Consider the following 16,276-nt stretch of genomic DNA (forward strand, 5'->3'; position numbering starts at 1 on the left):
GGGTTTTATGACAGGGATGAAAGACAGAAGCTTCGGTCTGCCCAGTTTTTAATTGGAGGAAATATTGTCTCATCTGGGACAAATGTGGAGAGAGATGACAGGCAATGAGCAGGTGAGGTGGAGAAGAACTCTGCATTCAGGTGATCCTGACATTGTGGTTTTAGAATATGTCAGCATGTGACAGGATGTAAATGAGAAGCAGAAGTCGGGTGAAGGATGGATTTTTGGGGGAGTCCTTAAATAACAATGGTAAGTGAAAGGAGAAGCCCTCATCCTCTGGCTATGACTAGGATTTTAATACAACACTATACCTACAGTGTATTTTTATTAGAAAACCACTGTAACATGCAGTTTAAATTACGGTTTAGAACTAAAAATTTCTCTGGCAACCATAAAGGATATATACAGAGTGCTGAGAATAATATTAGATACAAAACCAGTGACCCCCAAAAATTCAGGAACCGATAGTGCTAACGTTCTGAAAGATATAACTTTTGCATCACAGCATATGAAAGAACTAGGAGACGTGGTTGTTCGGCGGGGCAAGAGCAGGCAGAAATAATGGGTGCACTAGAACAGTCCAATTTGTGGATCTTGGGCAAGAGAGAGAAGCGGGCAGTGTGGAGTTGGAGCACTATCAGGTCAGAGGTTGTAGAGGGGAGAACTCCTGATGTGATGAGATTTGTGACAGTGCAGGAGATGATGGCCTGGTTCATTGGTGGGGTCGTGGTCCAGAGCTTGGCATGAGGAGGAATCTGAGAGCTGTCGTCTGGCATCTGTAAGGTAGAGGCCAGTCTGCCAGACTACAACGGCACCGCCCTCGTCTGCGGGTTTGATGACTAGGTTGCGATTGGTGCGAAGTGAACAGATGGCTGCACATTCGGAGGAGGTGAGGTCGGACCTGGCCAGGAGAGTGGAGAAATTGAGGCGATTGATGTTACAGCGGCAAAGAAGCAGAAACAATGGGCCTACCAGGACAGTCCAATCTGTGGGTCTTAGGGAAGAGACAGAAGTGGAATTGAGGCACCATCAGGTTGAAGGCTGTGCAGTTGGGGCACTATCAATTTATTTGTTGTATATGAAAGAGCTAACTATTTTGTTCCTAATGTGTTTGTGGTTGAGAGGATCTTATTCATTATGAATCATTTTACTGCATCAGCAGATGCCTTTGGGAGTTTCAAATCTTTTTTTTCTGGCTGCCTGAGAATCAGTTTGTGGCATAAAGGGTTAAAATTTGGAATCTGGAACCTCTTTCAGAAGTGGTCTAAAGAGAAAAATCTCTGTGCAATATTTTTCAAAGTGGGAGAGCTTGAAAGATACTGTAGTATACCTTCAATATGTAGTAGCCAATGATACAAAGCATTGAGATGATGGTGTGAATAATTGCAAGAAATGTCAGCGTTGGGGCCATGTATCCTGTTGTCTCCTGTAACACGTAGTAATCCACATTATCATCATTCCAGAAACTGAAATCCCCTTCATCATCATCAGCTGGAGGCTCAGTCACCTTGAAATAGGGAAAAAAAATTGAAATGTAAAGATTTCATGGCCAAGCATTTATTATTTCAAACCTGATAAAATTTCTGTTTTTAAATCAAAATGAATTATTCTAGATATTGCAAAGAACCAAATTGTAATAAATGAACAGTAGTTTTGTCTGTATTCTGAAAATAATAAAAAAAGATGCAAATGTTTCTATTAATTGATATGATTTTTATTTAAAATTTCAAGCATTTTCTCTTTCCTTTTTGTACTACTATTAAAATTCAGTTCCATTTACATAAAGATATTTTTAAAAAATGTTTAATGTTTACTGAAGGCACTACCTGCAGGTATTTTAATACTGAACATGTATTTGGAGCTACAATTTCCAGGATGAATTAGTTATGCCATTGTTACAGAGATGGAATCAAAGATTCAGCATATTGATTAAGAGCAATTTGAGGTCATATTATGGGACATAACCTACTCACGTTTTCTGATAGTTAAGTCATCTAAATGACTACCATAATAACATGAAAAGTGGAAGCAGAAGTAGGCCAGTCAGCTCCCCCCTGCCTACTCCAAAAGTGGAAACCCTTGCATTTTTCTACACCATATTTTATTTGCCATGCCCTTGCCTTTACATAGTCTGTCCATTTTCACATGAAGCTACTGCGCCTTGAACCCACACTGCCATCCAGCTTTATATCATTAGCTAACTTGGATTTTTTTCCATTAGGTCATCTCCTTAAAATCATTGATATAGATCATGAACAGCTACTGCCCCAGCGCTGATCCCTGTGGGACCCCAATAGACAGAGCCTCTCAACCCAAAAATGGCCTGATTATTCCTACTCTCTGTCAGCTGTGCCTGATGTAAGATCTACTCCCATACTTGATCCATAGGAAAAAGAACTGCTAGTTGTAAAAAGACAAAAGTTTGTCTAGTATGCCTCCTACAATCTCAGAGAATGCAAGATACAATAATGGTGGCATTCGCGAATTAAAGCAATCAATCTTGATTGATCTGTCAACAAATCAGGACGTGATGTGAAACTAACATAATATGAAACCTAGGTCCAAAACCACTTGTTGTTTCTAAAACAGCAACACTTATCATATCAGTTCTCAAATTACTCAGATGCATAACAAAAAATAATTAATTACAGCATTATTTATGAAAAATTCAGATCGACTTTATTCTATTCTATGTTAGATAATATATTGGTTTGAGAAAAAACATACTAATAATAGTCATTTCTGCATTAAGATATTTAAATATGTATAAAATATGAAGTGATACTGGTGATATTTAAGAATGATTTGAATTTAAATGAACCCTCTTCAAATGTCTGGAAATCTAAGGCAGACAATAACTCCATCTTAGCTTAAAACATTAACAGTGATTGAATGCAGTTTTCATTCTGAGTTCACCTGCTGCTTTGCCTCTAATAGTACGTGATTATCCATTCCCCTCTGATTCCAGTAGGTAGATGCCTACTTCTAAGGGGATTCTAGCTACCGATCTCCTGTTCGTTAACTGATTTTTTCCAAGCATGAAGACCATGACAAAAAATCTTTCCCAGCATAAACTCTCATTAGACTTGTCCCAATCATCCTTGGTATCATTGAGCCCCAAATGGCCCCGTCTGCTTGAATTTTCATTGGATACACTCGGCAAAAATACCATTTGCATCTGCATGATCTGATTAAACTTCTCTGGTGTTTGATGGTTAGGAACATATTATTATTGCAATCTTGCTGTTCTGCTGAATATGAACTTTGCCTTATTTTTGTAGTGTTGCCTGTTATATATAATGCAAAGCAGCAGTGATGAACACTGCAAAAAAATGTGCACACTATTTTCAGTACCTTGTAGAAGAGCAGAATGAAATTGATCGCAAATGCCACAAAGAGAGCAAGTAACCTCAGATTGTAGAAATTCCTGGCTAGATAATTCTGAAACAAAAAGCAATAATTTTGTGATGTAACAACAGTTAAGCAGAATCACAGGTAATTTTTAATTTGATAATTTACATGCAATTTCTGTTTTACCACATCTGAATGTTTACATCGAATAACTTCTCCCGACTACCATAGAAACATTTATATTGAAGGGAAATACTATAGCAACCATTCTCATTTAAAATCATGGCACATACTGTCTCTGGATTCACATTTGCAGAATGGAGCAGTGGTTAATAGTGGATAAATTCACATCCAAAACTCCTATCGTTGTGGTGAAAATATAAAATAACTGATGCAAGAAGAACTGATAATTTGATTTTCTTTCAGCCAGGAGAAATGTGGCTTCAATTTGTGTGACCTTTAGTAGATGGCCTTAGTAAAAATTTCAGCTGAAGTTAGAACTTAGTTCATCTTCCATTGACTCATGAAATAAGATAAAATTGTTGAATTACATTAAATTGAAATGTGGCAGCTAATAGCAAACCTATATACATTGCATGTTATTTATATAGGTTTTTTCAAATAAACGCCACTATTTTAATATAATTCCACTTAACTAGGCATGGATATGCTGGCAAATGACAAGAGAATTGCCAGCATATCCATACCTATCAATCACCCAGCAAGATAGTTCTGTAGCAGTAACATCAAAATTTAATTTCAGCCCTTGGTTGGTTCTAATTTATTGAGGTAACAATACATTATAGATATTCACAGTGACGATGGTTAAAAGGGTGGTCGATTAACCTTGGGTTTTGCTTCATGTTCACTGTATTTCTTTTTGTCACATGGATTTGATTAAATGATCACTCATGTCAACAAATGAGGTATTAAAAACTGACAAACTATGATTGCTGGAGGGTTTACAACACCATTGAATGTTCTGACATTGTGCAATGTAGAGGGCACAACTGGTGTCAGCTTTGCACACTTAAGCTTTGTATTTAAAATTGAATTTGCCCTGCAGATATTGAGAAGAATGAATATTTTAGTAATTGTTCCAAGCAGATATACAGACATTATAGGGCCTTGGGTAGAGGAGGTTAAAATAACAGTAGTTTTGCATTTATAGAGTCAGAGTACTACAGCACAGAAACAGGCCCTTCGGCCCATCTAGTCCATGCCACTTGATCCTCTGCCTAGTCCCATCTACCTGCACCCAGACCATATCCCTCCAAACCCCTCCCATCCACATACCCATCCAAACTTCTCTTAAGTGTTACAATTGAACCCACATGCACCACTTCTGCTGGCAGCTTGTTCTACACTTGCACCATCCTCTGAGTGAAGAAGTTTCCCTTCATATTCCCCTTGAATATTTCACCTTTAACCCTAAACCCACGTCCTCTAGTTCTAGTCTCACCCAACCTTAGGGGAAAAAGCCTGCATGCATTCACCCTATCTATAACCCTCATAATTTTGTATACCTTTATAAGATCTACCCTCATTCTCCTGCGCTCCAGGGAATAAAGTCCTAACCTATTCAACCTTTCCCTATAACTCAGGTCCTCAAATCCCAGCAACATTCTTGTAAATTTTCTCTGCACTCTTTCAAGCTTATTGATATCTTTCCTGTAGGTAGGTGACCAGAACTGCACACAATACTCTAAGTTTGGCCTCACCAACATCTTGTACAACTTCACCATAACATCCCAACTCCTGTACTCAGCGCCCTGATTTATGAAGGCCAAAGTGCCAAAAGCTCTCTTTACGACCCTATCTACCTGTGCCATGTAATAGTTTGTCAAGTTAGAATATCAGTATATTTTTGCTCACTCTAGAAGTCAAACAGGATCAGCTCATTTTAATACAAATCTTTTGGTTTCTTACTCAACGAATGAAGTCAAACATGCAAATTTACATATGCCTTTCTTCCATCTTTCATAGCATGAATAATGTTGGCTTTGAAGGCATTAAGACCATCTGGAGATCTGGTGAATATTCAACACTCAGAGAACCAGGATACATTGTAATTAGCAGAGCAGTAAAAATGAATGTACCAGCAAGTCTTGGTTTCACTGCCTTGGGACTGCATTGACATATTGTTCCATGATGAAGTCACTTTAGCAGTTTTTAAACTGTCCATTTTATAGCAAGCAGGCTGTTGTGGAGCAAGAGAATCACTCACACAGAAACATATTTATTCAATCTTTCACTTCATGAAGGGAGAGAAAGTCCCATGCACCTTAACGATGTGGGCCACATACCCTCCCTCCTTTTGCTCAAGGCATGGAACTTCAACAACCCGTTAGAAATAAGCTACAGCATCATCACCAATATACAGACATTTAGTTATCATCTCTTGACATGTGCAATGTCCAAATACTCTCAAAAATACCTAACAAGGTGGAGTGACATAATATTATTCTTGACCTCCAATTCACATTTCAGTAACTGAGCCAGTCTCTGTTGAGTCAGGGACAGATTTTACAGCCTGGTCAAGCTTTACTTAATTTTGCACATTAACTCAAAGATGAAATGTTGGAATGGAGAAATTTTTTTAAACATCATGTGCATTCTTCGACAATTAAGCAATTGAAATTCTGTATCTCAGATGTACTATGCAAAAATTTGTTAGAAATGTTTCCTTATTATTACACAGAGACATAATCAGACAACTTCTGACAAAAGATCATTGACTTAAAACACTAATTCTGTTTCTCTTTCCACTGATCCTGCCTGACATGTTAAACATTTCCAGCACTTTTTGGTCTTTATTTCACATTCAGACAAAGATAAATTCTGAGACAAAGGACGGGATATCCTGAGTAGCGAGCAAAATGCTTAGTTGGAAAGATGAATTTTAAAGAGCCCCAAGGAAAAAAAAAATAAAAATGGAGCAGTCTGGGAAGGGAATATCAGAGTGCCAAGCTCAAAGAACTAAGGATTAGCTTGCTCACAGTGGGACAAATGCCAATGAACAAGTGTCAGGAGAAGGAAGATCTTGATGTCAGAAGGTTGTAGGACTCCAGACAGAGAAGCTATAAAAAGGTGAGATCATGAAGGAATTTATGCACAGCGATAAGCATATTACACTGAAGGAGTTAAGAAACTGGTCACAGATGTAGGACAGTAAGCACAGGTGTGATGGATCAATCAGACTTTATACAGTACATGTTGCTACACGGGTAGCAGAGTCTGGGAATGAGCTCAGGTTTATGCTGGGTGGATGAGGAGATCACTGGAATAGTGGAGTCTGGGGGCATCATGGTGACATGACAAACATCTTCATCCTATAAGAAGATATGTAACTAAAATTCAGCACGTATTAAAATCATTTGAAGAATATTAGACCATCTAACAATCCTTTTATATTATGACTCTGCAATTAAAATAGAGAGGAGGTTAAAACTGAACCCCAAAGCAGACTTTATGTAATATATAATTAGAGCACCAAATGCACAATATAACAGGAAAACCTAGCCACCTACCAGAATCTTGGTTTGGTAAATTTCCAGCCCCTCCCAGAAGTTAACCAAGAATGCCTCTGGTTCTTTCTTAGTCTGCCCACGTCGCCTTTTCTTGATCTTTTGCTCTTTTTCTTCACTTTCAACTGGTTGTTCTTCTTTGGCTTTGTCCACCTTTTCACCATCCTCCATGCTATCAAGGCAACAACATATGCCACAAAACAGAAATTACTTACCGAGCAATAACTCACAATTTTAACAAATTCTTTTCAACAACATGGTGTAAGAAAAACTTACTCGGCCTTCTCAGACTCTGTTTTACTCTCATTTTTATTCTTCAGTTCAATCTTGAAGTTTGGTTCAATGGACGATTAAAAAAAAAGACTGTGAGCTTTATGAAAATTAAATCATTAAAATAATATTTTTAAAAACAGAACATGTGATTAAAACTAACCTCTGCTTTCCTTTTTTGTGATATTGCTTTTTCAATACTAGGGGGGCCCTCTGCTCCTATAATTTCCGAGACATCACCAAGCCCTCCATGTATGTCGCCTGCTGCCTTGCCTCCTTTTTTCAGACTTGTACCAAATATATCGGGCATCATCTCAGTTTCACTTTTCTCATCTTGCACCATAGACTGAAGCTCTGCAACAACTCCTGTCTCTGGAGTTTCTGCTCTTTCTGACTCGCTCACATCTCCATGAATTCCAAGTTGTGTTGGATCTGGCATGCTAGCTAAAAGGTCTGTGACCGTGATGTTTTTGGCACCTTCAACTAGCCCGCCACCAAACATGGCACTCCACACAATCTGGAAAAATCCTTGTACTATGTTGAAAATAAAGAAAACAAGGCCAATGAACAACATCCAGAAGAAGGAGAAAAATGCCATCAATAACTCCTTGGTTGTCATCCTCTTAATTTTCTTGTACTGTCTTCTGATATTTCTAAATGTGAAGATGCCAAAAAACTTCAGCAGACCACCTTTGAAATCATGACAAGCTGATGCAAATGCATTTGAGGGCTGAGCCACCTCCTCTTCTTCTTCGATTGGAGGAGGCTCCTCTTCATCATCATCAGCTCTTTCAGCTGCATCTGGTTCAGAGATTTCAGATGCTAATTGCATTTCAAATATGGTGTCTTCACAAAAATTCACAAAGAGTTCCATTTTTTCCGATTCTCCGCCTTCATTCACAACGTCAAAGATGAATTGTCTTTTGGATTCCTTGACCTGAGGTTTCTCCCACTGTGTCCGACTTGATTCACTGATTTCAAAGTAGACTCTTTCTATGCGTTTTGCTGCACCCATAATCTCAATGCGTCCTAAATAGGGTTCAAAGTACGTGAGGACACTTTGTGCTGGTTGCAAGAATGTCTTCAGACGGATATCATTAGGCATGTGTTCGGATAAATTGGTCAGTAATACAGCAACATTGAACCCAATGTCCTTGGCTGGTTCATGAAAGCGGTCAATAAATTCCATATAGTTAAACAAATCATTTTCGTCTGCTTCAACACAAGATAGTAAGAATTCTATTTCTGATTGTGCATATTTCTTCTGACTTTCCAAAGCCTTTTGGAATTCTTTCTTTGAAATCATTCCTTTACCATCGGGATCAAAATCTTTGAAGGTATCAGAAGTGGTTATATCCTTTAATTTAAGAAACATATCGAAGAACTTGAGTATCATTTCTACATTGCTGGAAGACTCAACTAATGTGTCTACCATCTGTTTGCCTATAGTTCCATTTACAACATTCCCTAAGATTGAAAAGAGAACATTAATTATAACTAAACATAAAGAATGTATTTAAAAAACAAATTCCTAAGCAAGGATATAAAAATTTTGAAAGGCAATTTACATAACAATTGTGCAATTTATTTATTTATTTCAACAAAAGCAATCCAATTCTCCAGGTTGATTCACTTGGAAAAAAGGTGTGCATATCTATATTCAAACCATAACTAAAAAAAAATCTAAATGGTAAAAGATTTGCTTCAGTTTGTGTCACAAAAGCAAATGAAGTAAGGTGACACTCACTTAAATGAGCGAGTGAGCAGGAAGTAAGATGAAATCGGGATGAACCACCAAAGCAATTTTATTAACCATTAAATCCGGTGAAGCATTTGAAATCTAGCAGAACAGGTCATTAATAATGGAACAAAATTGTTATTAGAGGTAAAAAGTATGTGATAAAAATGTCTGAAAAAACACTGCTTTGATAGATGGAAATATTCACAGCATCAGCTAAACATGTTGCCATTTTTAGACCAGATTCCAATTAATCTTCTAAAGCTTCACAGCATGTAAAAAATATTAACCTTCCAACAATGACAACAGCATCACCACCATGTCTTTCTGCAAATCCAATAACTCCTTGAGCAACTCAATCTGACTTGAATCCTGAAAACAAAAGAACAGATTCGAAGTTTTTGTTAGTTGATTTTTATACAATAGAAAAGATATAAGCCTTCAGCTATTTAGTTATCTTTAGTAATTTGAATTGACACTATAAAGGCCAAGAGAGGAGAAGAATAGCTTGGGATCCAAAATCTATCAAAATATTTCAGTATCACTGTATTTTAACATATATAAACACTCAAGCCCTGGATGAAGATCGTGTTAAAATCTGTCACTGTAAATACTTTCAGCAAGAGAAGTCAAACCAATCTTGACAGTCGCTGCTTCAGAAAAATATAAATATAGATTTGTATACTTCCCCCTTTAAACTACCACTATAAGAAGAAATTAATCTGAATGCTATGCTGGCAGTGTCTCTTAACTTGCTATTCTAAAGTAATTCAGTTTTGCCAAAATCCATGGCTCAGACAACCCAGGGGATTTGAAGATTAAATGGGGGGAGGAGATGAGAGGAAGAGTTAAAATTCTCATGTTCTCAGTGGACAGGTTTACCAGTCTCAACCACTGTGGCTTCTGCAATCAGAAATGATGAACTGTTTACACAGTACTTTCCATGGATGATTTCATTACACCTAGGGCTTGAATATTTTGGTTTTAACTGATAGAAACTAAAAAAAAACAGAGCCCTACAGGTTAGTTTTCCATCAATAAAACGCTGACTGGCAATAAATACTAACTATGCAGACGTTAATTTTTCATTCATTTTGCTTTAAGAGTACTGTGTGTGACTTTCAAAATCCACATACGGACTAATGAAGTGCTGGTCCGTGGTGTGATGGTGGTGACTGAGTAGATGGTGATAAATGTTAATATATCTTTGGATATGCAGACGTTGTTTGTATTATTGACTTTCTTCCTTTGATTCAGTTTCACTTTCTGGAGACCAGAAGTCGATGCATCTCTTGACTTGTGTTAATTAAAAGAAAATAATTTTGATAAATGCAAATGAGAACTGATAACACACCTCTGAAATGTTCCAAAAATAAAAACAAATTTAAACTCAAATTATATTCTACTTCATTCAGCAACTGCACCTCTATATATGTTCCCATTTATGAAGTTAGATTATCTGAACACTTTATAGAATTATATTGCAATTGGAATAACCAGCTTCATGGGGGACATTTGCCATTTATTAGATATGTTTTTGCATGTTCAGGTTTTTAAATATTTTGTGAGGCAAGTTGCTTAAATTGTGAGATGATGATGATGTTAAGTGAGAGAAATAGGATATCTTGGATCTCAGCGAACAGGACAAGCAACAGTGCATCTTCTTAATCCATCATGATGAAAGACACGATGATGCTGGATGCCAGGCAGCATCCATGGAGAAAAGCAGTTAGTGAACGTTTTGGGTTTGTTTTGGGGCCCAAAACATTAACCGCCTGCTTTTCTCCATGGATGCTGCCTGGCCTGCAGAGTTCCTCCAGCATCATCGTGTTTTTCATCTAGATTCCAGCATCTGCAGTCCTTTGTTTCGCTTCTTAATCCATCAGATTGAAATTTACTGTAGAACACCTGAGGGGGAATAAAGTAAATTAAGGCGAACGAATTCAGTATCATTTCAGATATATTAAAATAAATATACCAAATGGAAAGAAAGAATGAAAAAAAGTGAAAGATGAAAAATGTTTTAAATTCTCCAAAAGTAATAGTTAAATAGACTTCACACTTTTAGCAGTTCAATTTCAGTTTCAGAGTTCTATTGGAGCAATAATCTTATCAAGTTGTTAAATGGGCAGTTAGACTGGAAGGAAAAAGACAAGTTTCTCCTGTGGATTTGGATTGTAGTTATCACAGATGCACATTCAATAAATTTAAAAGACAGGCAATAAGATGATGTAGCGACTCACCGTCTGAACAAGCGAACCGGCTCGGCAGTCGGGTTGCGTGTCGTCGGAGCAGCGAGGCCCAAGATGGCGGTGGGCCTTCGTCTTCCCCGAGCGACAGGGAGAATCCGCGCGCGGGAAAGGTTTGAATGACGTAGCATATACGTCATTGCCGTTTTGAGTGGGCGGGAACAGGCTCTCTCAAAAGGCTCGCGCGAGGCGGGAAAATAAACCAGTTCTTGTTCTGAAACCCTTCGACTAGTGTCTTGTTTTTCACATTGTGGTAGCAGCCGCTAAATTGGTGACCGCGACGGTCCAAACGGATCTTGGACCTGCACAATGGACGACAACACAGCAGCCAATGCAGCGGCACTCAAACTGCCCACCTTTTGGACACTTCGTCCCAGCGTCTGGTTCAACCAGGCCAAAGCACAATTCCACCTTCGACAGATCACCTCCGACTCCACAAAGTACTACCATGTGGTCAGCTCTCTGGACCAGGAGACAGCCGCCCAGGTCGGAGACTTCATCCAGTCTCCTCCGGAGGAAGATAAGTACCCAGCTTTCAAAGACCTTCTGATTCGGACCTTCGGCCTCTCCCGTCGTGAGCACGCTGCCCGCCTGCTTCATCTCGATAGCCTGGGGGACAGATCCCCATCTGCCCTAATGAATGAGATGCTGGCATTGGCCGAGGGACACAAGCCCTGCCTAATGTTCGAACAGGCCTTCCTCGAACAACTACCGAATGACATTCACCTGCTGTTAGCCGACGCTGACTTCAGCAACCCACGTGAGGTAGCTGCCCAGGCAGATGTCCTGTGGAAGGCCAAACGCGAGAGCGGTTCGTCCATCGGCCAAATCGCAAGGCCGCAAGCCCAATGCCCACCTCTACCAGTCCTGCAAAGACTGTGCAAGAGGCTCGGCAACTTGGCCCCGATTCCCACTTCATGGCACGGTCAAGCCCCATCCTCTAAGCCCAAAGAACTACGAGACTGTAAGTTTGTTTTCGTTCGCAGGGGCACACCTCAGGCACCATTGCAATGACCATACGAGGGGCCGTTCCAAGTCATCAGGAACAATGGATCCACCTTTATTTTGGACATTGGGGGCAAGGAACAGGTCTTCACGACGGACCGCCTCAAACCGGCCCATTTAGATCTACAACAACCGGTCGAGGTTCCAGCACCGTGACGCAGAGGCCGACCTCCTAAGCAACGGCTAACACAGCCCACGGACCTTGGGGACCGTATCGCCGGTTCTGGGGAGGGGAGGGGGGGGGGGGTTGTGTAGCAACTCACCGTCCGAGCAAGCGAACCGACTCAGCGGTCGGGTCGTGCATCGTCGGAGTGGCGAGGCCCAAGATGGCAGTGGGCCTTCGTCTTCCCCGAGCGACAGGGAGAACCCGTGCGCGGGAAAGATTTGATGACGTAGCATATACGTCATTGCCGTTTTGAGTGGGCGGGAACGGTCTCTCTTAAAAGGCTCGCGCAAGGCGGGAAAATAAACCAGTTCTTGTTCTGAAACCCTTCGACTAGTGTCTTGTTTTTCACATCGTGGTAGCAGCCGCTACAATGATATTATTTCAGAAGTGACTGTGGGCTAGTGCAACTCATGGAACTGTGTTTATAATAAAAACTTGTACTGCTATGGCACATTTATTATAGCAATACACCCCAGGGCCTTTCACAGGAGCACTATCAAATAAAATTTGATGCCAAGCTATGTAAGGAGCTATTCAGGTTAATGACCAACAGATTTGGCAAACAGCTAGACTGTAAGGAGTGTCTCAAGAATAGCAGAGAAGTGGAGATGATAGGGAAGGAATTCCAGAGCTAAAAGCATTGGTGCTGAAGGCATAGGCATCAGTGGTGGAGCAATGAAATCTGAGGCAAAGAGGCAGTGAGAACTGAATGCACACAGATATCTTGGAGGATTCAAAGACAGTTCTGCTCCTCACCTGTAATTAATGTACTATGTACTTATAAATAACAGTAACACCAAGAACTTCATTGTTATTTTGAGAGCAATTCCCATGCCAAAAACAGCATTCTCAGGGACCTTTTTGACAGACAGATAACTGTAAGCGGTGGAGTGGGACTTCCACCTGACTGACCTGCATGCCTCTGACTCCAGTGAAATGTATTAACTGTGTAGAGTCTGAAAAGTCACTGGGTCTCTTCAAACAAAGCCAAATTTTCCTTTTAAATTCCTCTTTTTATATAAATATATGATGCCTAACAACAAACCTCTTCCTGACATTTTTTAATAAGTAACTTACCTTGCTCATCTTATTGAACATATAAAGACAAGTAGATCTTGTTCTTTACCCAGCTAAATGCATGGAAATGGGGCCAAGGTCACCATACATGAGTTAAATCACATTTAAAATTTCTTAATTCAAAAACTGAAGTGGGCAGTGGCCTTGGGGCAGTCTGTATATACCTTGAGATTGCATTAAATGTTCTGCTGTACCCAGGTACAGGTTGGTAAACTCAGGGACATTTATTCTATTACAGTATAACATTTCTCTTTGAAAAAATATTATTGTTAAAGCTTATTTAAACATATATGTCATTGGCTGCAATCTGAGTTTCTTCTGTAAATACCTGGACCATAATGAAAATGCCAACGTTATTTGAAAGCATTCCTTCAGGTACCAGACCCAGCTATACTGACCAGGAGGACCCAGATTTAATCTCTGAATGCTGATGATTTAGCTGATGATCTGGTGCTTTTTTTTTACAGCCTTGTTTCATATCAGCCTTTATGGACTTTATAAAGTATTTTTTTCTTTCATGAGATGTGGATGCTGCTAGCAAGGCCAGTATTCACTGATTGGCTGCATGACGTAGGGGTTCCTGAGAATTGTTAGAGCCACACTCACCTAGCAAGTGGGCAGAAATCCATTTGACATGCTTTGTAGATGATGGAAAGGGTTTGGGATGTCAGGAGCTGAGCTATTACAGCAGAAAACTCAGCATCTGCACTACTCTTGTAGCTACAGTACTTAGATGGCTGTCCCAATAACGAACCACCCACCCACACCACCAAATATCCCCAACCCAAACCCGCACTGGATATTAACGATAGAGAGATGTGGCAAAGGTATTGTCATTTAAAATCAAGAGTAGTGGTTTGACTATGTCCTATAAGAGGAGGTCATTTTCTGTGGCTTGTATGGCAATAATTTTACTTGCTACTTAGGAGCCCATGCCTACGTGTTGTCCAGTTTCATTATATGAGTCGTTTCATTTTCTGAAGATTTGTAGATAGAAATGAACACTGGGCAATCACCAGCAAATATACCTTCATCTGACTTTGCGCTGGAGAGAAAGGTGTTGATGGACTAGCTGAAAATGGTTGAGCCGAGAAAACTGCCCTGTAAGCCCTGCAGGCAAGTCCTGGGATTGGGATGTCTGACCTCCAACAACATAAAACAATTTTATGCTCAGTATGATTCCAACCAGTGGAATGTTTTCCCCTTGATAAGACTCCATACGGTATTTTGTAGTGATGTCAAAGTTATTCACTATAGAACAATTTTCATCGCTCATCATTGTACTTTTTAGTCTCCTTTTCTTTTAAATGCAGGATATGAGGTTCATTTCAGGGCAACTCAGTTTCATATTTGAAATGACAGATAGATACAGTCCAGGACAAAGAAATTCATATGGGCAGTTAGGTAGTAAATCTAGGACCTTTAGAGCCTATATGCAAATTATTTCCTTAAACAATATTATGAATGCAGGGACTTGTGCTTATAAGCACTGGAATGGCAGACGTACCTGAGAAAGTTTCATTTGCATATTAGCAAAAACATGCAGGAAACCAACCACTGCGTCCCAGAGCCTGCTGTGGGCAAGACTCTGCTGGTTACCAATGCAAGGGCCCTGCATAAATAAAAGCAGATGAGATCTCTTTTAGAACAGAATGCCACTGACAAACACTGAAGGATTTTTATGTGTTAACTAATTGGATTGGATAGCTAATCATTTATTATAGTTCTCACAGTGTGAATTTAGATTTCGGTTGATAGCACAGTTCACATCCAAATTTTAAAAATCATTGAAATACACCGTAGTTGCAGAACAGAGAAAGGCCATTCTTCCCAAAAAGTTACTGCTGAGCACGAATAAATCATGAGAGTAGTTAGTTTTAATTATATCTGCCCATCCTCTTTTCCAATCTCTTCATCACCTTATTCAAGCTATGCTGCCTTTAATGACAGTGTTATTCACAGACAGAATGTGGATGAATAGCTGATCTCACTGTCAGTCATTCCTATCAGCAGTGTTACTGCAAGTGACTAAACTTAAATTTAATTATATGATTTGTATATAACCATCCTAGACTCACTGCATAGCAAAAGTCCCCTTCCCCTATTGAAAGATTGTCCTGTAGTTTCTATCATGAATTCTGTTTCCTCTGCCCTGTATTCTGAGGAAACTGACTTTCTTTGCTGTACTATTGGCAGGTCACTCTGGACAAGGTATATCTCCTGACTTGCCTCCAACTCACAGACTATTACACAGTTGTCAACAGACACTCCATTCAATTTAAACAATGTCCTTTCCTTAACCCCCAACACAGCTTCAAGCTTTTTACAGAAATTAAGGCTCCTAAAACCAGCTCACTTTCTCCCATTCTGGTCTCTGCATGATACAACAGTAATGGAGTTGCTGACTAATCATCCTCTATCAGTTAGACAACATCAGACTCAGATTGCTGAAGAAACCCTCAGTGGCGAGAAGTTTCAGGAACAATAGGTTCAAGGCCACCTGTTCCTCCCATTGGTAGACTTCAAATGTAAACTACTGTTTGCGAAATATATGATAAGCATTTTATACATGCTCTTTTTCATTAAAAAAAATTATGATTCAAACGCAAGGCATGAACCTTATTATAACCCTTCTTTAGAAACCAAAGTTGTAATGGCCTCAGTAGTAGCAAATATGCCTATGAATCAGAGCGTTAAAGATTCCAGCCCCACACCAGAAAAGAGCAAATATATTCACTGTAAGACTTCAGTGCAGTACTGCCACTGGTGTCGTATTTTGGATGAAGCATTAAATTGTGATCTATCTGGTCTCAGGTGATGCAAAAGATCTTATGGTAGTATTTTATTGATAGGCAGGAGGGTGCTACCTGGTGACCTGGCAAACAAATATCCC

General features: G+C 39.5%; 1 protein-coding gene across 1 annotated transcript in view; it reads right to left on the minus strand.

The window, feature by feature from the left end:
* ryr3 (ryanodine receptor 3) overlaps positions 1 to 16,276 on the minus strand; it is a 266,715-nt gene that overhangs the window by 22,071 nt on the left and 228,368 nt on the right. The window contains 7 exon segments of the mRNA XM_052015084.1: positions 1,331 to 1,507; positions 3,355 to 3,441; positions 6,882 to 7,050; positions 7,155 to 7,204; positions 7,312 to 8,615; positions 9,177 to 9,258; positions 14,891 to 14,995. Of these exon segments, the coding sequence (XP_051871044.1) occupies positions 1,331 to 1,507; positions 3,355 to 3,441; positions 6,882 to 7,050; positions 7,155 to 7,204; positions 7,312 to 8,615; positions 9,177 to 9,258; positions 14,891 to 14,995 (1,974 nt within the window).

Source organism: Pristis pectinata, chromosome 1 (assembly GCF_009764475.1).
Source record: "Pristis pectinata isolate sPriPec2 chromosome 1, sPriPec2.1.pri, whole genome shotgun sequence".
Classification (NCBI taxonomy): Eukaryota; Metazoa; Chordata; class Chondrichthyes; order Rhinopristiformes; family Pristidae; genus Pristis; species Pristis pectinata.